This window comes from Coregonus lavaretus, assembly GCF_964263955.1.
Source record: "Coregonus lavaretus genome assembly, chromosome: 31".
Lineage (NCBI taxonomy): Eukaryota > Metazoa > Chordata > Actinopteri > Salmoniformes > Salmonidae > Coregonus > Coregonus lavaretus.
The window spans coordinates 23,841,941-23,864,136 of NC_140018.1; the positions used below are offsets into that span (position 1 = coordinate 23,841,941).

General features: G+C 43.4%; 1 protein-coding gene across 1 annotated transcript in view; it reads right to left on the reverse strand.

The window, feature by feature from the left end:
* Positions 1-22,196, reverse strand: part of LOC311107003 (mannosyl-oligosaccharide 1,2-alpha-mannosidase IA-like) — a 189,230-nt gene that overhangs the window by 145,750 nt on the left and 21,284 nt on the right. Inside the window, exon 2 of the mRNA XM_084149450.1 lies at positions 1,119-1,215. Coding sequence (XP_084005576.1) covers positions 1,119-1,215 — 97 coding nt within the window. The remainder of the gene's footprint in view (positions 1-1,118; positions 1,216-22,196) is intronic.

Here is a 22,196-nt window from a genome sequence, read left to right on the forward strand (position 1 = left end):
AGATAACCCATCCACCTGACAGGTGTGGCATATCAAGAAGCAGATTGAACAGCATGATCATTACACAGGTGCACCTTGTGCTGGGGACAATAAAAGGCCACTCTAAAATTTGCAATTTTGTCACACTACACAATGCCACAGATGTCTCAAGGTTTGAGGGAGCGTGCAATTGGCATGCTGACTGCAGGAATGTCAACCAGAGCTGTTGCCAGATATTTTTATGTTAATTTCTCTACCATAAACCTCCTCCAATGACGTTTTAGAGAATTTGGCAGTACGTCCAACCGGCCTCACAAACGCAGACCATGTGAATGGCGTCGTGTGGGCGAGCGCTTTGCTGATGTCAACGTTGTGAACAGAGTGCCCCATGGTGGCGGTGGGGTTATGGGCAGGCATAAGATACAGACAACGAACACAATTGCATTCAATTTGAATGCACAGAGATACAGTGATGAGATCCTGAGGCCCATTGTCGTGCTATTCATCTGCCGCCATCACCTCATGTTTCAGCATGATAATGCACGGCCCCATGTTCCAAGGATCTGTACACAATTCCTGGAAACTGAAAATGTCCCAGTTCTTCCATGGCCTGCATACTCACCAGACATGTCATCCATTGAGCATGATTGGGATGCTCTGGGTCGACATGTAGGACAGCGTGTTCCAATTCCCACCAATATCCAGCAACTTTGCACAGACATTGAAGAGGAGTGAGACAACATTCCACAGGCCACAATCAACAGCCTGATCAACTCTATGCGAAGGAGATGTGTTGCGCTGCATGAGGCAAATGGTGGTCACACCAGATACTGACTGGTTTTCTGATCCACGCCCCTAATTTTTTATTTTTATCTGAGACCAACAGATGCATATCTGTATTCCCAGTCATGTGAAATCCATAAATTAGGGCCTAATGAAATTATTTCAATTTACTGATTTCCTTATATGAACTGTAATTCAGTAAAATCTTTGAAATGGTTGCCTTTATATTTTTGGTCAGTATAGCTTTGACTGATTTCCAATTTGGTCCTAATCTGTGGTGCAAGGCTGATGGCAGCAGGGGCGGGCATGAATCAGCCGTCTTGTGGGACTGAAAGGGACGGGAGACAGATACTCACCAAACAGATTGCTGGAGTGGCCTTGCTTGGAGACAGGCCTCAGCTCATTGGATCCCCAGGCATAGCGCTTGTAACTGTCCCAGGCAAACTTCATCATCTGTGGGCAAAGGCAGAAGAAGGGGAGGGGGGATAAATAGGTTTAGGCTAGGTCTTAGCAGATCTATGAAGGGTGATTCACTTCCTGTGGGTGTTTTGGTCATTATGGGCAGGTTTCCAGTAAAGTATTTGTTTTGTTAAATAAGGGTGTATTTGTGACATGGAGCAGACTTTAGGCTATTTTCTGTTGGACAACATGTTGTTGTCACCTCAGATATTAACTGTGCAGGGAAGTCTGTCAATCATTTAATAGACCTTGACATTACACAAGAAAAATCTATAAAGTGTCTCAGTTTGATGTCTTCAGTGACCCTGGTTTGTGATACTTAACCACTGAGAGACAGCCATACTCTACATTACATCCTGAATTTCCAAGCTACAAGGTTGTTCTTCAATCAGTGTCTTCTGACAGTATCTATTTTGGTCCCAGAGACTATAATTGATGCCTAATCCTCCTTAAAAATCAATGGAATCATAGCAAAAAAAAACGAAATGGAGATTACAGGATAAAGCCTTTTGTTCCCTCTCCCTGGTGAAGCAATCCAGATGGTGTCAGATAAGCTGTTCAAAACGAGGACAGCTTTTCAAAGTTTTCAAATTTGAATGAAAAAGGTATTACTCACTTAAAACTGCAATCTATAAAGTTTACTTTGTTGAGTGTCTGAGATTATACGAACCATTTAATATTGCAACACCACTGCTTTCGGCTATAATACAGTCCAACTAAGTTTGCATATGGGAAAATAACAGGCCAGAAATAATTGAAGTGATAAATTGGAAGGGAATGGTTGTCTGACTGCACTAACAATGCACCCCAACACAGTGCTAGTGTCGAATTCTCTCTCTGCACAGTCACATCTCAGTTCTCTTCTGCAGGGTAGCGATTACCAGTGTGTCCTCTAGTATTTGTGTGTTTGTTGTTGGGAGGATTAGGCTGTAAGGGAGAAAATAGAGAAATATGCTGCCGTTCTCTAAAGTTGGTACAGAGGCAGATTGAAGCTGAAATCCCCCTCAAGCAAAAGATGAGAAGACCAGACCGAGATTAAAATATTTTTTCCCCCAAGACGCTCAGCTTGTCAGATCCACATAGGGAAATGGGGTCCACAATTCCATGCTGGCTATTGAAAATCACTAGCAAAACAATCAAAGTGGATGAGGGTAGTCGCTATATCCCAGTAATCCACACATCACAAGACAAATCTTTAGAGAATCAATGGACAGAAACAATAATGGTTCTTCTTCTGATGTGTGCCCTTCCTGCAATGTGAAAACCAGAGCAACCGCTGTGTTCTCTCTCGGTTACCTCCGCCATTTCAAATGATGAGATTATGTTGATAATGCACAAGCTAATGCACAAATGATTGGAACAGAAATGTGGAAAGATTGGAATTAAATTGAGTGAAAAAAGTATGTTATCCGTGACAGAGAGCAGAGATGGATTAGGAGGATTAGGCGGCCCGCCTACAGCGGCAGGTGGCATTTTCCGAGCTAAATTGACCTAAACGCACCTCCAATACATGAAACCTCACATAATTCTGCCCAAAAAGAATGACACTCTCTCACCTAGTGGAATATAGGCTATTTAGGTGAGCGCTGGTGCCGCCCCATGATAAGCAGTGGGCACTTTTTCAAAAGCAGGGGCGCAAAATATTTTGCTTGTCCATGCCAAGCGTCATGTCTGGATGAAACCTGGCACCATACCTACGGTGAAGCACGGTGGTGGCAGCATCATGCTGTGGGGATGTTTTTCAGTGGCAGGGACTGGGAGACTGGTCAGGATCGAGGCAAAGATGAATGGAGCAAAGTACAGAGAGATCCTTGATTAAAACCTGCTCCAGAGCGCTCAGGACCTCAGACTGGGGCGAAGGTTCACCTTCCAACAGGACAACGACCCTAAGCACACAGCCAAGACAACGCAGGAGTGGCTTTGGGACAAGTCTCTGAATGTTCTTGAGTGGCCCAGCCAGAGCCTGGACTTGAACCCGATCGAACATCTCTGGAGAGACCTGAAAATAGCTGTCCAGCGACGCTCCCCATCCAACCTGCCAGAGCTTGAGAGGATCTGCAGAGAAGAATGGGAGAAACTCCCCAAATACAGGTGTGCCAAGCTTGTGGCGTCATACCCAAGAAGTGTCAAGGCTGTAATTGCTGCCAAAGGTGCTTCAACAAAGTACTGAGTAAAGGGTCTGAATACTTATGTAAATGTTATATTTCATTTTATATATTTTTTTTATACATTTGCAAACATTGCTAAAAATCTGTTTTTGCTTTGTCATTATGGGGTATTGTGTGTAGATTGATGAGGGGAAAAAAACAATTTTATCAATTTTAGAATAAGGCTGTAACTTAACAAAATGTGGAAAAAGTCAAGCGGTCTGAAAACTTTCCGAATGCACTGTAAGCTGTACAGGGCTCTGTAGCATCAAACAGATGCTAGACATTCAGATACACAAAGAATGTTAGTTTGATCAAAATACAGGCGAGTGTACACTATTTAATGCTAACTCAAGAGAACTGGGTATTCAAAACCAATGTTATATGGTAAAAGTAACATACTATTTTATTTGTATGAACAGTGTATTAGAGTTCAGTGTGTCCGAGTGTGTCTCAGGTGTAGAGACACACAAGTGCGGAGAACCGTAGTTACAGATTCTTACACCAGATAATGTTAATTTCTGCCGACACCTTGTCTATTTCAAGTCTTCTCTCATTGATCAAGACAGGTGGGTGTCCACCCCAAAGTGCTGCATGTCATGATGACAAAGACCTGTCTCGATCAATGAGTGAGAAGACTTGAACTAAACACGATGGCGACGCACATATTGTTGGATTACTTTATGAAGCAAAAAAATTATTTATTTTAATAACAGAGCATTTTCTAAATTCAAACTGACCCCCTGCAACTGGACATGGACATTTTATGAGACTCCTGTTTATCCCAAATCGAGGACGAAGACGGCATCGCTAAGGTTGGTCGAAAATTCTCTGTGCTTCACCAAACAGTACCTATCCTGTAACTCCAAGTAAAGGATACCAAAAATCTTTGGTTAAATCACATTATCTGGTGTAACAATCTGTAGCTAAGAGAACTGGTGATCAGCAGATGATGGGAGAGGTGGTCATGAAACATTACAAAGAAACATACAGTAGGTTCAGGAAATAATTGTAAAGCTGTGGGAGGAGTGTTGTCATGATCAAACTGCCATTCAGCTCCTCATAAGTAATCTGCTTGAAATCCAGCATAATGTCTAATCCCTCGAGAGGGATACAGTTCTGATACAATGACACACACAGGCAAAGGAATTATGTTTCTGTCTCTAGAATCCAGTACAGGAAGAAGCCCAGGCACTACACAGTATTGTCTGTAAGACAGAAAACGAAATAATATTATATTCTATTGTACAGTTTGAACAAAAGTTGAAACGTGCCTGCATAACATCAACATTAGGATAGACTGGTTGAACATGCATACATGTGCACAGGCACAGAGATTATGGTGCCAGAGGGGATGGCTGCTGTTTTATGGACTCTTAACCAACTGTGCTATTTTGTTAGTTTTTTCGCATTGCTTGTAACTTATTTTGTACATAATGTTACCTCAATTACCTCGAATAACCGGTGCCCCTGCACATTGACTCGGTACCGGTACCCCCTGTATATAGCCTCGCTATTGGTATTTTACTGCTGCTCTTTAAAAAATAAATAATAATAATAAATGTATTTTGGGTATTTTTTTGGTAATCTTTCTTAAAACTGCATTCTTGGTTAGGGGCTTGTAAGTAAGCATTTCACTGTAAGGTCTACACCTGTTGTATTCAGCACATGTGACAAATACAATTAGATTTCATTTGATTTAATAGAAGTAATTGCCATTACCCTCAACTTTTACACAGTGACCAGACCGTACAAATGAGCCTAGGCAAGTAAGCAGACAGTATCTACCTACAACCATGTCTATCAGGCATGCTTAGGCAAATATTTTTATAGTACAACCAGCTTCAGTTTTAGAGATTTACAACAGTAAATTGTTGTATTATTGTTTCTCCTCACTGTTTGGTAGGTAACTTAGCTAGCTAGCTTGCTGAATATGCAATACTTTTTATTTACATCTGTTTGGAATCCTATCTTGCATCATGCCTATAATTTTGTGAAATTGAAATGCATCCAAGGTCATAATCATAACCAATGTCAACCCTCATCAATTATGTTACCTAGCTAGTAAAATTATTTACAGTTGCTGATGTTACACGTTAGCAGGCGCATAACAAGTTAGCAGGCACCAGGCTAAATAGCTAGCCAACTCCAGTCATGTGCTAAAGTCTGCTGGTAAACCTAGCTTTAGGTGGTTGGTTGTAACGTTGCAGCTTGCTGTTTAGTAGCTAGCCATATCTACGACTAAAAAGAGAAGAGATTTTACAACCGAGATACAAAAGATCTCTGATTGTAAAACCTCTTCTATTTTTAGTCATAGATATGGCTACCGATAGTTTTTTAGCTAGCTAACTTAGCAAAGCAGTACTACTGTAAGACAGTAGTATGTTAGCCAGCAACACACAATATGAGTTTTAGTAGATCAACTAAAGTTAGCTAGCTAGGTGGTTTACAGGACAAATAACTTACTTAGCTAGGCACGGTATTTGTCGTCATCTGCCCTCTTGGTGCTGGCATTGGCTGTAGCGGAGCTTTTAACGTTAGCTAAATCCAACTCTTTGTTCCAAATCCCCTTCGCTTCATTCCAGTTGAAACATGTATGGTTGAACGTCACCATGTAGCTAATAGATGCTCCATCATAAAATTTGTGTTGATGAGAGGAATCACTTGAAGCCATTACGTCTGGTCAGTTCTTTCAGTTTTGCCCAAAGGATTGTTGTAAGTGTCCGCCTCCTTTAAAAAAAAGCCAGCCTTGAGGGAGGGACGGGGGCCAGAGCACAAAGCACCACCCCAACACAAGTTGTAGTATTTCAGAGACTGGAAAAAAATTGTCTGCTTGTATATTTACTACTGAATCTGCCAAAAGGAACATCGCTGAAAGACGTCCAATGGCTCTATCTACACCCACAAAAACGTATAGTGCGATCAGTATAACATAGAGCCTTCGCGAAATGCCACAAAGCAGTACTACATGTATTTTTTGATCTTGCCCCCCATCAATACACTGGAAGCCGTCATAGGGTGTATCATTCAGCGTGCGAAGCACTGGCCTGCCTTCCCCCTGGGCAATTATGGGTGAAACACATCTCACTGTCCTAGAAATGCCTCAGACATGCTGAAAACAAGCTAAGATTCCCCCAGGGTGAAATTCCCCTTTAATATTGTGGGAGAAACTTCCAGAGGGGCTCATAATGGTATTTATGAAAGGCACCTCTCACTCTGATTTCCCTGATAATGAAATGAAAACAGCTCCACTCAGTCCCGGGCCTAAACAAACAGTCCCTTCTCGTCCCTCTGTCTGAGGGCCCCCCTGTCGAGAATGCTGGTGGGAAGTCATTTGCAGCGCAGCGTGGACTCCCCATACCAGCCAGCAATCTCCTCCAGAAATTAGATGAGTATATCGACTCCCACACAGAGAGCAAGAGAGAGATCTTGGCTCAATGAGTCTATGGTGTTATTTACCCCAAAACCTGGGCCCCACCCCCTTGCAACCTCCCGGTGCTCACAGCTCACACTGGTCCTGCAGTGGTCCTGCTGAGAGGATGCCAAATACAAGCCAGTGGTTCTGTTGGTTGGTGTAGTTAGTAGATAGGTGACTCGGAACAGGAACCATTTGCCAAAACTGAATTAGAAGTTGTGGGGAGATGGGCGGCATTGAATACGGGCCATATTGATTCTCATTCAGTAGTGCTAGGTTTTTTTTGCAATAAAAAGCAGCAGGCTGTTCTGGCGGACTATTCCCAGATGGAAAATGCTTTTGTTCTCTGTGGGTTACCTGTCTCCATCCAGACGGCTCAATATTCAGTCCCCTGAACCTCGGTACAAAGCAGTGTGGTCCTAAAGGAAGGACCGGCAGAGCCAAGAGCGAGTCCTGCTCTTGCTTAGATGGAGCGCCAGCCTCCCTGATTTACAAGGCAGTAATTGCTTTTCCAGTCAAGGTTTAATGTGAGCGTTTGAGTCAAAAATGTAATCTCGTCATTCGTGGCTCTCTCACTCTATGCATGAGGTCTGTTGGCAGGCGGATCAGCGGCAGGAGCGCCCCCATTGTTTATCGCCGGCATTGTGTAGTCCAAAGACGTCACAGCAACACTGGAATGAGTTGACAGCGGGTGCTCGGAGGGGGGGGGGGGGGGGGGGGGGCGAGGGAGAACATGTTACATTCTGCCGCCAGAAACAAACACAAGGCTGAGTTCTCAGTGCAGCAGAGCAGACAGCATGCTGGGATATCACTAAGGCTCTCCTATGTGGCATCTATGTGGTGCCCTGGGATGCAGAGCGGTGTACCATTGTTGTCAGGTAACACACACATGCTCAAAAGAAAGGGCTCTTTTTCCCCTCTCACAGGCAGGAGAGTCCGTCAGAGTGGACCTAAAGGTGGAGCAGGCCGTAGTGGGCTCTGCTGTCTGTTAAGAGGATTAACCTCCCTCAGTGCGTTGTCCTTCTAAGGGCTCAGACACAGCAATAGGGATTGCTGGCCCAGAGTACTTAGCACCTCTGAACGTAATTTCCGAACCGAGTGTGCACCAATTTTACATGTAGAATCACGTGGGGGAAAAAATCAGACGTCTACAGCGGGTGGTTCCTAACACACTGACACGCTGAACGATCGGCAGACAAATGCTAGATCCACATTCCGTGCGATGTGTGCGAGCCTTTAGAGTTTAGAGAGGGGGCAGATCAGGAGCAGATGTTTATTGATTCATAAAACAGCCCCAAGGGAGTGCTTTATTTTCTATAGGCCTATAGGTTGGTTGGAGAGTCATGTGAGGACAAAACAGGGTGGGGGAAGAGTAAAACCAAAGTCAGTGTATCATGAATCATAAGTGTCTATTCAAAGACAAAGGACTAAAAGGCTAGTCCTAATCACTAAAGACTATTCCATCCCCTCATGTCCGTTTCCATCCCCTGCTAGGCTACTAGCCTGTCCTCCATGTTCCGCTCATCTTTTCCCTCCTCTCTTCTCTTTGCTGACCAGCCCAGGACATTCAGCTAGTTTGCAGACCTGGGAACGAATCATCTGTTTGCCAAATTTCCATTTCCCTTATCCCCTGCTGTCAGTCCCATCCTCCTCTCCCCCCTCATCCCACATTGAGGACTCTCAGAGCAGTGTGGGAAGGAGAGCAGAATTATGATTTGGAGGAGCTCTGTGCCATGGAGGTTTCTGATGGAGAGAAGAGCCAGATAGACAGACTGGGAGACAGAGCCCTGAACCCAGGGCAAGCAGTTGACCAGGACAGAGAGCCCAACCACAGGCAATGTCAACAGACACAGCGTCCATGCCAACTCCCATTTACTGTCAACCAAACTGCCTCTGCTTTTTACACTCACTTTCTCAGTGTCTTTCCTCTCATCTTCTCTCTCACTCACTCTCTTGCTCTATCCTCTCTCTCTCTCTCACTCTCCCTCTGTCCTCCATCTCTCTACTATTGCTGTTGTTCTCTCCTCTTTCTCCCTCTCTCCCTCCCTCTGTCCTCCACCTCTTTCTTGCAACAAACCTAAACATACCCATCCTTAACCCTGGAGGAGAGGAGGAGAGTTGGAGAAGATCCTCTTAGCAGAGTTATTTGCCTGGCAGAGGCTTATCTGAACGCCCGGCTATTGGAGGTGACAGTGTCGGGACACATTTACGCTCTGGCAAAGGATTAGGCCTACACAATCACTTGCACTGTGTATTTTTGATTGAGCTAACACTCTCATATAAAGTCAGCCGTTGTACAGAACATCTTGGTGTGTTTGTGTGGGCCCATCCAGTCAAATCAATAGTGAGTTTAGGGCCTTGTTAACATTCATGAAAATCAGCTGAGCTAAAGACACTCAAATCCCCAAACCTGACAGCAAAATATTATTCCAGACTTCGGTATCCTTGTACGGGAATAAATTGAATCTAACACCAAGAGCAATACTTTTTTCTGAACGTCAAAATACAGATCTTTGTTTCTTTGACTACAACATGGAAGCTATCAAAGTCAGTCCAGAGAGCGCTGGTGACAGCCGATATAGTTAATGGGAGTACGGCACAAAGAACCGCACACTTGCTTTAGAGCACTGGACGTGTACCCTTTCATCATTAAAAGTGCATTTGAAATCACCGCCATCATTATGCAAATGCTGCCAAGCATAGAAATCTAATCATCGGCACTCTGTGACTGTACCTGGCTTTTTCTCTGGAAGATCAGGCTAGTGACACTTTAAAGCGAGGAAAGTCTCACCACCGTTTCATGACGGATCTGCACATCTCCAGCATACCACAATTAATTTTCTCTTTCCCCCTTCTGATAACCAGGTGGCGAATCGCATCTCTGCATGTCTGGCAGACATATCAGTGTGGATGTCGGATCACCACCTCAAGCTGAACCTCGATAAGACGGAGCTGCTCTTCCTCCCAGGGAAGGACTGCCCGCTCCATGATCCTGCCATCATCGTTGACAACTCCATTGTGTCCTCCTCCCAGAGTGCAAAGAACCTTGGCGTGACCCTGGACAACACCCTGTCGTTCTCCGCTAACATCAAAGCAGTGACCCGATCCTGCAGGTTCATGCTCTACAACATTCGCAGAGTACGACCCTACCTCACACAGAAAGCGGCACAGGTCCTAATCCATGCACTTGTCATCTCCCGTCTGGATTACTGCAACTCGCTGTTGGCTGGGCTCCCTGCCTGTGCCATAAAACCCCTACAACTTACCCAGAACGCTGCAGCCCGTCTGGTGTTCAACCTTGCCAAGTTCTCTCGTCACCCCGCTCCTCCGCACACTCCACTGGCTTCCAGGCTACTACAAGACCATGGTGCTTGCCTACGGAGCTGTGAGGGGAACGGCACCTCCTTACCTTCAGGCTCTAATCAGACCCTACACCCAAACGAGGGCACTACGTTCATCCACTTCTGGCCTGCTAGCCCCCCTACCTCTACGGAAGCACAGTTCCCGCTCAGCCCAGTCAAAGCTATTCGCTGTTCTGGCACCCCAATGGTGGAACAAGCTCCCCCACGACGCCAGGACAGCGGAGTCACTGACCACCTTCCGGAGACACTTAAAACCCTACCTCTTTAAGGAATACCTGGATTAGTATAAAAGTAATCCTTCTACCCTTCCCCCCCCCCCCCCCCCTGGATAAGAGCGTCTGCTAAATGATGTAAATGTAATACACTACGATCATGCACATTCAGTGCCTCTGCCTGGCACGGTTTGCCCATTCCCACAAGGAGCCTCATAGGACGAAGTACACCCAGCATCACTAATTCATAATATTCCCACCATCTCCTGACAACTTCACAAGGAGTCATGCTGTATCTGGCCCACAACTGCATAGTTTATAATGTTAAGAGCTACTGGGAATTGTGTTGTCATAGAGAATATCATAAGCTACTCCTGATAAAATCCATTCTTTGTCTATGCACCTTGCACATGTAGATAAACACCTTTAAAATGAAATGACACATTTCCAACAATGCCCTTATCATCAGTAATAGGACTAGGTGAACGAATGAATAGCAGTCACAAAAGACAGATATCTTGTCCGCAACATTGTGCTATTAAGTGAGCACAAGAAGCAACACCGTATGATAGTCAGCTATGCTCTTTACTGCAGTTAAAGCCAGTCTGAAGGAGCACAAGTCTTCAGCAACACACAACATCTGTGTCATTGTTTCACTCTGGGTTCTAGTAAAACAGGGCTGCAGCCTCTTGTCAGGATCACCATGTATACAGCCTTCTAGAGTTCACCAGATTGGAAGGCAGTAAGCTTTTCATGGCATTCCTCAACATGCCCAAGCTGTTCCCAGCATGCCACTACTTCTGCTGCTTCCCTCCTGCTCCACACACAGACCAGCCACTTGATCTGTTTATTTTATATAGAGTAGGGACTTTCACTAGTTTCTGTGTGTGTGTGTTACATTTATGCCCTGCACAAACATGTCTATCCCTATTATTTCACCATGACACACATTCAAGCACACACTGATTCAAGGCTGTTAAGGAACAACAGATGAGAGATAATTGAAGGAGCCAATGTAATTGTGGAAGAATAAATCAAACACAGAACAGAAAGCGTGTGTCTGTGTACAATGTCTGTGACTCCCAGTAGAGACTAGTAGGTACTGCAGGAGAGTCTCAGAGAGCCCCTTAGATGCAGCATGGTGTCTCAATGGAGATGGATTCACACCAAAGTGGAGGACCAGAACGGTCCAGGTATCCTTTTGATGTAATTATACCTGCTATTCCCCTTTATTGCATTCCGGTTTCATGGCTGTGTCTGTCCTCTCTTTGTTCTACATCCATTATCTCTCTGCCATCTCTTTAAAGACCCGCCAACACTACTGACCCACAGCAAGACAGCAACCCGCTCTGAAGGGAAGTCTCCCGGGAAGTCTCCCGAGTGGCGCAGTGGTCTAAGGCACTGCATCGCAGTGCTAGCTGTGCCACTAGAGATCCTATTTCAAATCCAGGCTCTGTCGTAGCCGGCCGCGACGGGAGACCCATGGGGCGGCGCACAAGTCGTCCATGGTAGGGGAGGGAATGGCCAGCAGGGATGTAGCTCAGTTGGTAGAGCATGGCGTTTGCAACACCAGGGTTGTGGGTTTGATTTCCACGGGGGGCCAGTATGACAAATAAAATAATGTATGCACTCACTAACTGTAAGTCGCTCTGGATAAGAGCGTCTGCTAAATGACATGAAGGAATGAACAGGTAAAATAACAACGAAGCCCATTGTAGAGTTATAGAAACACACATCACATAAAGATGCCCCACACCCGCTTATTGCCCTGCAGAGTAGCATAAACTCTCTCCATTGGCCACTGGAGGGGAGAGAGAGAGAGAGAGAGAGAGAGAGAGAGAGAGAGAGAGAGAGAGAGAGAGAGAGAGAGAGAGAGAGAGAGAGAGAGAGAGAGAGAGAGAGAGAGAGAGAGAGAGAGAGAGAGAGAGAGAGAGAGAGAGAGAGAGAGAGAGAGAGAGAGAGAGAGAGAGAGAGAGAGAGAGAGAGAGAGAGAGAGAGAGAGAGAGAGAGAGATTTAAGATGAATAAAGTTAATATACAGTTTAGAGTGATTAACACAATGCTTAGCATATTTATATATTTTCCCTTTCTGTAATACACATGATTTCCAGTGTTCTGTTTGTTACACTAGGGTTGATGGTCACTTGACTCGATGCAGTATGTTATGGATTAAACTAGGGCTGGGACAATAAACCAAAAATTATTATCGACACCGACCTTACCGATATTCTTAACGCAGGCTTTTTGCTGATATCGTTCATTACAATAAGTAGCCTATACTAGAGAAATGTGAAGTTTGAAATGAAATATGTTTGCTAATATGGGTGACTGTTAATGGGACAATTGATGGCTACAACCATCAAAGTAGTAGTAGTAGTAGTAGTAGTAGTAGTAGTAGTAGTAGTAGTAAGTAGTGGTAGTAGTAGTAGTAGTTTAAAGGATAATAAAAAATAATGTTATAAACTTATCGTTCTATTTATCGCTATCGCATCAATTCAGGCAATTTATCACGATATGGATTTTCGTCCAAATCGCCCAGCTCTACATTGAACTCATATCTGTTGATAGTGATTGACGCCAGACTGGAGGTGCAAGGACAAAGGACACATTGATTATTATTGTATTCTGTGAAAGTCACTGCCTTTTGTTTTGCCTTCCTATAAGCCTCTCGGGCTAATGTTCACAGTTCAGTTGTCTGCTGATTAAGATATAAGGGCCTTCTCAGAATGACATTTTCTCTGCCTCTGTGCTGGAGGTGTCTCCCTGTTGCAACTTGTAATAAACCAGTTAGATTTTTTTATTGACTTTATCTGCGACGCCACTTCTTTTGTTCCCCTAGAAATTCCTATTACAGTCAACATCTGTTTATTTGCATGCAAGTTGTAGCCTACCTAGCTACATTAACAGTGCACTACAAAATGAGTCCAAAATAGCAGGAAAACAAATGTTGATAATAAACCCATCTAACAATAGAACGGTATCGGGTATCATTTCCCTTTTAGCGTGTGTGAATGAGCACACTGAAAGGAGCAGTCTCGCAGGAATACAAAAGGGACTTCAAAAACATGACAGTTCAAGAAGGAGCACCACTTGAATGACAAAGGTTCGCTTCTTTGGATTCTAATAACGCACAAGAACCCGGAGCATTAGCATGAAGAATACAGATTTGGGATCTCATTTGTGTTTATACAGCGTTGTGTAATACCAGTTTCTTATTTGTAGTGTTGTACATAGGGTGCTCCTTGATCACAATGCATCATTATTTGTGGTGTGAGGTGGTGAGGTGGAGGGAGGAAACCTCTTTAGACTACATGCTAACAGGGATGATAATTAGGGTGTGAAAACAGGGGCAAGCTCTTCATACACCCGCCCACTACAACTAACAGCAGCACCCATTCTAATGCAAGGATGTACTAGTAAACAATGCCAGACAGGGGTAGGACAACACACCCACTCTAATGTAAGGAGGTACTAACTAACCAAAGCCTGGCAGGGCTTGGACAACAATACACCTGACCTGCAGAAAAACAACACACCTTGCCCACCTGTCCATCAGCTCAGCGTTGAGTATGCATGTCTGTGTCGTGCACGCTATAATACATTATTTACTAATGTCATTCCTCTTAGGGGTATTTCCACTGCTAATTCAAGCATCAGCAATACTGAAGAGCCCACTCAGCTAATATTGAAGAGGCTTCTCCCTTGGCAGGTCAGTGCACATTGACCATTACACTCTCCCCAGAGAGAACACTATCCTAAACACAGGAGGGGCAGGAACAGGTAAACATACAGGACCAATACAAAGGCTTCTCTCATAATGTGGGTGGGTCTAATCTAATCTGTAGACAGGCATCAGATTCAGTGCTGACCTGTTTAGAGGTTAAACCTACCCTGCATAATGTCCTACTTGTCCATTTATGAAAGATGAATTAATAACTGCATTATGCTTTTTTTAAATCAAGCTAGCAGCTAAACATCTGAAATTAGTGCACATTGGATGAATTCAATTGAATCCTATCTACGGTCAGTGTACCCTGTAGTCACTGAGAGACACAGCAAAACCAAGCATTTGCATTGACATGGCAGACAAGCTACAGTAGGCTAGACAGACAGGTGAGGATAAGTGCTGCCTGGAATAAATAGTTATGTCAACCAGATTACAATTTTTTTAATAAACCCCAACCAATGACTCAGTCTGGCATCGGCCCATCAGGACAATTCAGTGTCCAACACAAAGAGACGAAAACACTCCATATTGTTTCATCCCACATTCTTCTTTTATTTTTGATGTGGGATGAAATTAGAAGTTTGTACAGTGATAGAGAGCTAATTAAAACAATTCTTTAAAAATCAGATCCTCTTTTTGTGCAAATGAAAACTGGAGGGATTTCCAGAGGGACTGGTGGGTAGGAGGCTCTGTAATTAGCACAGATCTATCTCTCAGCTTTCCTCTGTGGCTGTGCTGTTCTCTGTTCTCGTACACACACACACACACACACACACACACACACACACACACACACACACACACACACAGCTAGGGTTGGGCGATATTTTGGGAGACCTCTTCAAAGATATGCTACTCCAAATATCGCGATATAATCATTTTCGTAAAAGTTTTAAACATGCTTTATGAGTAGTTCATATGATAAGTGATTTCAAATGGGGCTTTCGCCATTTTGATTGTTATATACTGTTCAATCCAACTTCAAACAAAACAAAACATCCGCATTTTCATCAATTTCTGCACTTTTGTTATCATTTCGGTATTTTGATATTTTATTAGGATCCCCATTAGCTGTTGCTAAAGCAGCAGCTACTCTTCCTGGGGTCCACACAAAACATGACATAATATAGAACAGCTCAAGGCCACTGTTACTTATCATCTCGGTAAACAGGTCAGCCATGGTCAGGTGCGCCCTGTTGATGCCAAGGTCTCGGCTATAACTGCATTTCCAGCACCTACCACCAGACGAGAGCTATGCCGCTTTTTAGGGATGGTTGGCTACTACCGTAGTTTCTGTAAAAATGTCTCTACGGTAGTTGCTTCATTAATGGATTTGCTCAGTCCTGTGGGAAGATTTGTATGGTCTGCGGATTGTCACACTGCTTTCAACACTGCTAAAATCACTCTTATGTAGTACCCCTGTTCTTGATGCTCCAGATTTTGAACGGACGTTTAAACTTGAGGTAGATGCTAGTGCCAGAGGTGCTGGTACTGTTCTACTGCAGCCGGACCAGAGTGGAGTAGACCATCCTGTCTGTTATTTTTCGCGGAAATTTAACAAAATGTCAAACTAACTATTCAACCATTGAACAAGACGCTCTAGCTTTGTTGTTAGCTCTGCAGTACTTCGAAGTCTATGTTGGTTCCAGTGCACTACCAGTGATAGTGTATACTGACCCTAACCCCTTAGTTTTCTCCACCGTATGTACAACCAGAACCAACGCCTTATGCGTTGGGCACTTGTTGTGCAAAATTATAAATTTGGAGATCCGCCATAAAAAGGGTTTGGTTAATGTGATGGCAGATGCTTTGTCTCGTGTTTAGAGATATAAGATTTATTTTCTATCCCGTGAGGATGCTTTTGCTCTTTGAATTTGTTTTGTGTGTTGTGATAGTACATGAGTCGCAAACCATTGTAGGTTTGCTCTTTTAAGGGTGGGAGTGTTACGGATATAGGTATCCTGTATGTGTATTTGTTTTTCCTCTCCTTCAGCCCTAATCACAGGTGTCCCTTGTTTTCCTGATTGGTGGTCGTTGGGGTGTCCCACCTGTCCGACATCCGTTTGTCTGCTGATTGCTGAGGTGGACATTCCTCAGTATTGCACCACCCATTTCTGGTTTTATATTACCAAATCAAATCCCCTGGTTTTAAAAGCCAGTCAGTTGTGTTTTCTGACAGAGACTTTTTCTTTGTGAGTATGGATACTGTGGTGTCTTGTTTTTGGTGTACTCACTTGTTTGCTGTCTAGTCCATATTGGACCTATGTTGTTTGTTTGTGCCTGGGAAAAGGGGGGTTTAGCAAGTCGGCCTTGGGCATACACTACCTGTAGGAAAACCTTGTCTAAACACACTAGTTAGACCTGAGCGGACCACCCACTGTAGTTTTGTATGGTTAGCAGTAAGCTTAGTGGTTCTTGAGGCAGGCAAGATCAGTTTAGGGGTTTTTGACTTTATTGTTTCTTTCCTTGGGTCCAGCTCAGCCCCTTTCCCCCGAACCGTTTACCGTGTGTTTATAATAAACATTTTGTGTTTGACGGTTGCATATGGTTGTCGGTGTATTTTGTTCTCACTGTTCCTTGTCAATATTCTAATTCGCATGAGTTATGTTACGGGTCTCTTTTCCATCCACCCTAGACTTTGAAAGCCACAGGGTTCGTAACAGCTGAACTCAAATGTGCTGGTTGATAAAATAAAAATGTCAGGTTGTAATGCAACAAAATAGGAAAAACGCCAAGTGGGATGAATACTTTTGCAAGGCACTGCATACCAGTTTCATTTGAGGACCAGGATGTTGACAGCTGTGCCATACAGATTGCAAAATAATTGGGAAGAGATTTTTGATATTTTGTTGTGAGGATACAGAATCAATAGACCATTTGTTTTGGTATTGCCCTCAGTTAGCCTGTTTCTGGTCTCAGGTTTGGGAATGGCTGAAAAAGCATAACATTGATCTAAAATTGACCCTAGAAATAGCATTGTTGGGAGATCTGGAGAGACATGGTCAGTCAATTACTAATACACTAATACTCTTAGTAAAAGTATTTATCTTAAACTCGCAATCTGTGGACTCTATTCGATTAGACAGATTCAAATTGTATGTTAAGGGGTAGTTCGCTGGTTCGGGTTCCCGTTTTTGACCTTAGGAGATCTGTCGATGTGCCTTTGAGCAGGGCGTTGACCCTGGTTGCTTCTGTGGGTCGCTCTGGATGGGAGTCTGTTAGATGACTGAATGTAATGTAAATGTTGAGCGGCATCACTGCAAGTAGATTGAATGTTTTAATATTCAATAAAATAAAATAAAAGATACGACAAAACTGGAGCCTGCAGGACTTGTTTTTTGGAGTGTGGTGTCAAAAAAGAAGAGCATCTCTTTATTATGGACATACCTCTCCCCATCTTTACAACCATTGAATCTATACGTTTTGACCATGACAGTTTAGCCAGGGAGGAATTAGACAGGGTAGGAAAACCAAGGTGTTGGTCAGTGTTTCCAGGGGACCCTAATTAGATGTTACATTACATGTTTTCTTACATGCTTTGCCTATTCCTCTCTGATCTAGAAGATACCATTGCAAAAACAACATGCTTGTCTAGGCCTACACAAGCACTGGTACCAGGCTTTATTAGCTAGCCAAGCTTGCTCTGACTCTTAGTACATTTAGCAAGCTAGCTAGTCAGCTAACTAGCTATTAGCATTAGCGGCAAACACTATTTATTTTATACTCTCCTTGAGTGACGGGGGCGGGGCTTGGTGTGGGAAGCGGCATGCAGCATCAGAGGGAGAAAGACGAAAGTAGCAAACGGAATAAACTATAGAAACAGACATTGAACAAACCAAACATTGATATACCGTGTTAGAAAGTAAAGTAAAAACGCAAAGCGGTCCGTGCATCGATACCGTAAATAGTAAAATACGGTAAATAGTCAAATACAGTATACTGCCCAGCCCTAATTTAGACAACATTTTCAACATATTGATACAGCCTAACTGATAAAACTGTAAAGTTCAAATAGCGTATAGTCTTACACATGATATATTGTCTTGTACTTCACAATATATCGTCAATGTCATATCACGATATTCTATGTAATCATATATCGGCCCAAACCTAACACACACACACACACCACAGGCCTCGCTAGTCTCCAACTATGCAGAGGAATGCTACTAAACAGCTCTGTTCAGGGTTAATCAGAGGCTATTCATAGACAGGTATTTACAAGAATGTAAGCTAGTTCACCCATTATACGCACTACACAAAGCAATGCACCATTCTTTGTCTATGCAGGTGTTTGTCTGTGTCTCATACATAATACTGAGAAACTGAGAATAGTGAGAAAACCACCACAATATGTACAGTAAGGGCCTATTGGATTTCCTCCTCATTCATAATGGGTGTGACATCACAGCGAGCACAGTCATGTCATTACAACAGCCCTCTAATCTAACCCACTTTCAGAAATCAATTGCCAAGGACAGGGGGAGGATGATCTCCCTGGCTAAGATGATTATCACCTTTTTAAAAAGCACTTAATGTTCCATCACAACGATGTGGATCTAATGAGAACAAAAGGGGGCAGTAACCGACATTAACTCCCAGCACAGATCAAATACCGGTCCTATATTATCCCCAGCACTGGCTACCTCTCTGGGAAACCAGACTCTGGTAACTCAGATACAGTGGGGAAAAAAAGTATTTAGTCAGCCACCAATTGTGCAAGTTCTCCCACTTAAAAAGATGAGAGGCCTGTAATTTTCATCATAGGTACACGTCAACTATGACAGACAAATTGAGAATTTTTTTTCCAGAAAATCACATTGTAGGATTTTTAATGAATTTATTTGCAAATTATGGTGGAAAATAAGTATTTGGTCACCTACAAACAAGCAAGATTTTTGGCTCTCACAGACCTGTAACTTCTTCTTTAAGAGGCTCCTCTGTCCTCCACTCGTTACCTGTATTAATGGTACCTGTTTGAACTTGTTATCAGTATAAAAGACACCTGTCCACAACCTCAAACAGTCACACTCCAAACTCCACTATGGCCAAGACCAAAGAGCTGTCAAAGGACACCAGAAACAAAATTGTAGACCTGCACCAGGCTGGGAAGACTGAATCTGCAATAGGTAAGCAGCTTGGTTTGAAGAAATCAACTGTGGGAGCAATTATTAGGAAATGGAAGACATACAAGACCACTGATAATCTCCCTCGATCTGGGGCTCCACGCAAGATCTCACCCCGTGGGGTCAAAATGATCACAAGAACTGTGAGCAAAAATCCCAGAACCACACGGAGGGACCTAGTGAATGACCTGCAGAGAGCTGGGACCAAAGTAACAAAGCCTACCATCAGTAACACACTACGCCGCCAGGGACTCAAATCCTGCAGTGCCAGACGTGTCCCCCTGCTTAAGCCAGTACATGTCCAGGCCCGTCTGAAGTTTGCTAGAGTGCATTTGGATGATCCAGAAGAGGATTGGGAGAATGTCATATGGTCAGATTGGAGGACAAAGAATGCTGAGTTGCATCCAAAGAACACCATACCTACTGTGAAGCATGGGGGTGGAAACATCATGCTTTGGGGCTGTTTTTCTGCAAAGGGACCAGGACGACTGATCCGTGTAAAGGAAAGAATGAATGGGGCCATGTATCGTGAGATTTTGAGTGAAAACCTCCTTCCATCAGCAAGGGCATTGAAGATGAAACGTGGCTGGGTCTTTCAGCATGACAATGATCCCAAACACACCGCCCGGGCAACGAAGGAGTGGCTTCGTAAGAAGCATTTCAAGGTCCTGGAGTGGCCTACCAGTCTCCAGATCTCAACCCCATAGAAAATCTTTGGAGGGAGTTGAAAGTCCGTGTTGCCCAGCGACAGCCCCAAAACATCACTGCTCTAGAGGAGATCTGCATGGAGGAATGGGCCAAAATACCAGCAACAGTGTGTGAAAACCTTGTGAAGACTTACAGAAAACGTTTGACCTGTGTCATTGCCAACAAAGGGTATATAACAAAGTATTGAGAAACTTTTGTTATTGACCAAATACTTATTTTCCACCATAATTTGCAAATTAATTCATTAAAAATCCTACAATGTGATTTTCTGGATATATTTTTTTCTCATTTTGTCTATCATAGTTGACGTGTACCTATGATGAAAATTACAGGCCTCTCTCATCTTTTTAAGTGGGAGAACTTGCACAATTGGTGGCTGACTAAATACTTTTTTCCCCCACTGTAGATCTGTGGAATTTAGAGGTTGGGATGACTAGGATGTTTCTTTTTTGCCATAATCGAAGGTAGACATGTACACAAAGCTGAAAACAAGGACTTTTAAGCCTTTAGACAATTGAGACATGGATTGTGCATACATGCCATTCAGAGGGTGAATGGGCATGACAAAATATTTAAGTGCCTTTGAATGGGTATGGTAGTAGGTGACTGGCACACTGGTTTGTGTCAAAAACAGCAACGCTGCTGGTTTTTCATGCTCAACAGTTTCCCGTGTGTATCAAGAATAGTCCACCACCCAAAGGACATCCAGCCAACTTGACACAACTGTGGGAAGCATTGGAGTCAACATGGGCCAGCAACCCTGTGGAACGCATTTGACACCTTGTAGAGCCCATGCCCCAACGAATTTAGGCTGTTCTGAGGGCAAAGAGGGAGGGGGGGTGCAACTCAATATTAGGAATGTGTTCTTAATATTTTGTACACTGTGTACATTTTCAGTAACCCACAATATTTTATTTTGACTGACTCAGTTCCTGGTGTACAAAACGAAAGTAAAAGACGCAAAAACCAAACATTAGAACGGGAATCATAGAAATAGTGTACATAGAATAGATCTACCGCTTCTTAGACTTGCTTTCAATGAGCATGACAGATCTATAACTCACTTCTATGTGAATTTGGTCAGGTCGCCCAAAAATATATATTGCAGCTTTAACTGGAGAGAGAGAGAGAGAGAGAGAGAGAGAGAAGAGACAGCGGCAGAGAGAGAGGGAGAGGGAGGGGTTGTCCAGATTGTTTTCAAAGTCTTGCTTTGACCACCAGACGACAGAAAGAAAATAAAAACGTATGAGCTGAACATAACAGTATGGCAGTGGAAGGGAGGACAGTAGCAGGTGACCCAACTGTGGTGTGTGACTACTATCATTTCCCATTGTAGCTAATTCAATTGCAGTAATTCCATTACCGATTTAGTAACAGAATTGCATGTTTTAATCACTTCATAATTCCTATCAGTAAAAACGAATTGGTAGGTCTACTTTTACTTGTTACTTCTGTGAACTTCATTATCCTCCCTCCTCATGAGGGAGAGAAATGAGAAAATATCTTAAAGATGTGGGTTTTTGGTAACGGAATTACAAGGCACAAGGCAATGTTTCTTAAACTTACAGAAGGCAAATAATTTATACAAAACAAAATACAGTTGAAGTCGGAAGTTTACATACACCTTAGCCAAATACATTTAAACTCAGTTTTTCACAATACCTGACATTTAATCCTAGTAAAAATTCCCTGTCTTAGGTCAGTTAGGATCACCACTTGATTTTAAGAATGTGAAATGTCAGAATAATAGTAGAGAGAATGATTTATTTCAGCTTTTATTTATTTCATCACATTCCCAGTGGGTCAGAAGTTTACATACACTCAATTAGTATTTGGTAGCATTGCCTTTAAATTGTTTAACTTGGGTCAAATGTTTCGGGTAGCCTTCCACAAGCTTCCCACAATAAGTTGGGTGAATTTTGGCCCATTCCTCCTGACAGAGCTGGTGTAACTGAGTCAGGTTTGTAGGCCTCCTTGCTCGCACACGCTTTTTCAGTTCTGCCCACAAATGTTCTATAGGATTGAGGTCAGGGCTTTGTGATGGCAACTCCAATACCTTGACTTTGTTGTCCTTCAGCCATTGTGCCACAACTTTGGAAGTATGCTTGGGGTCATTGTCCATTTGGAAGGCTCATTTGCGACCAAGCTTTAACTTCCTGACTGATGTCTTGAGATGTTGCTTCAATATATCCACATAATTTCCCTTCCTCATGATGCCATCTAATTTGTGAAGTGCACCAGTCCCTCCTGCAGCAAAGCATCCCCACAGCATGATGCTG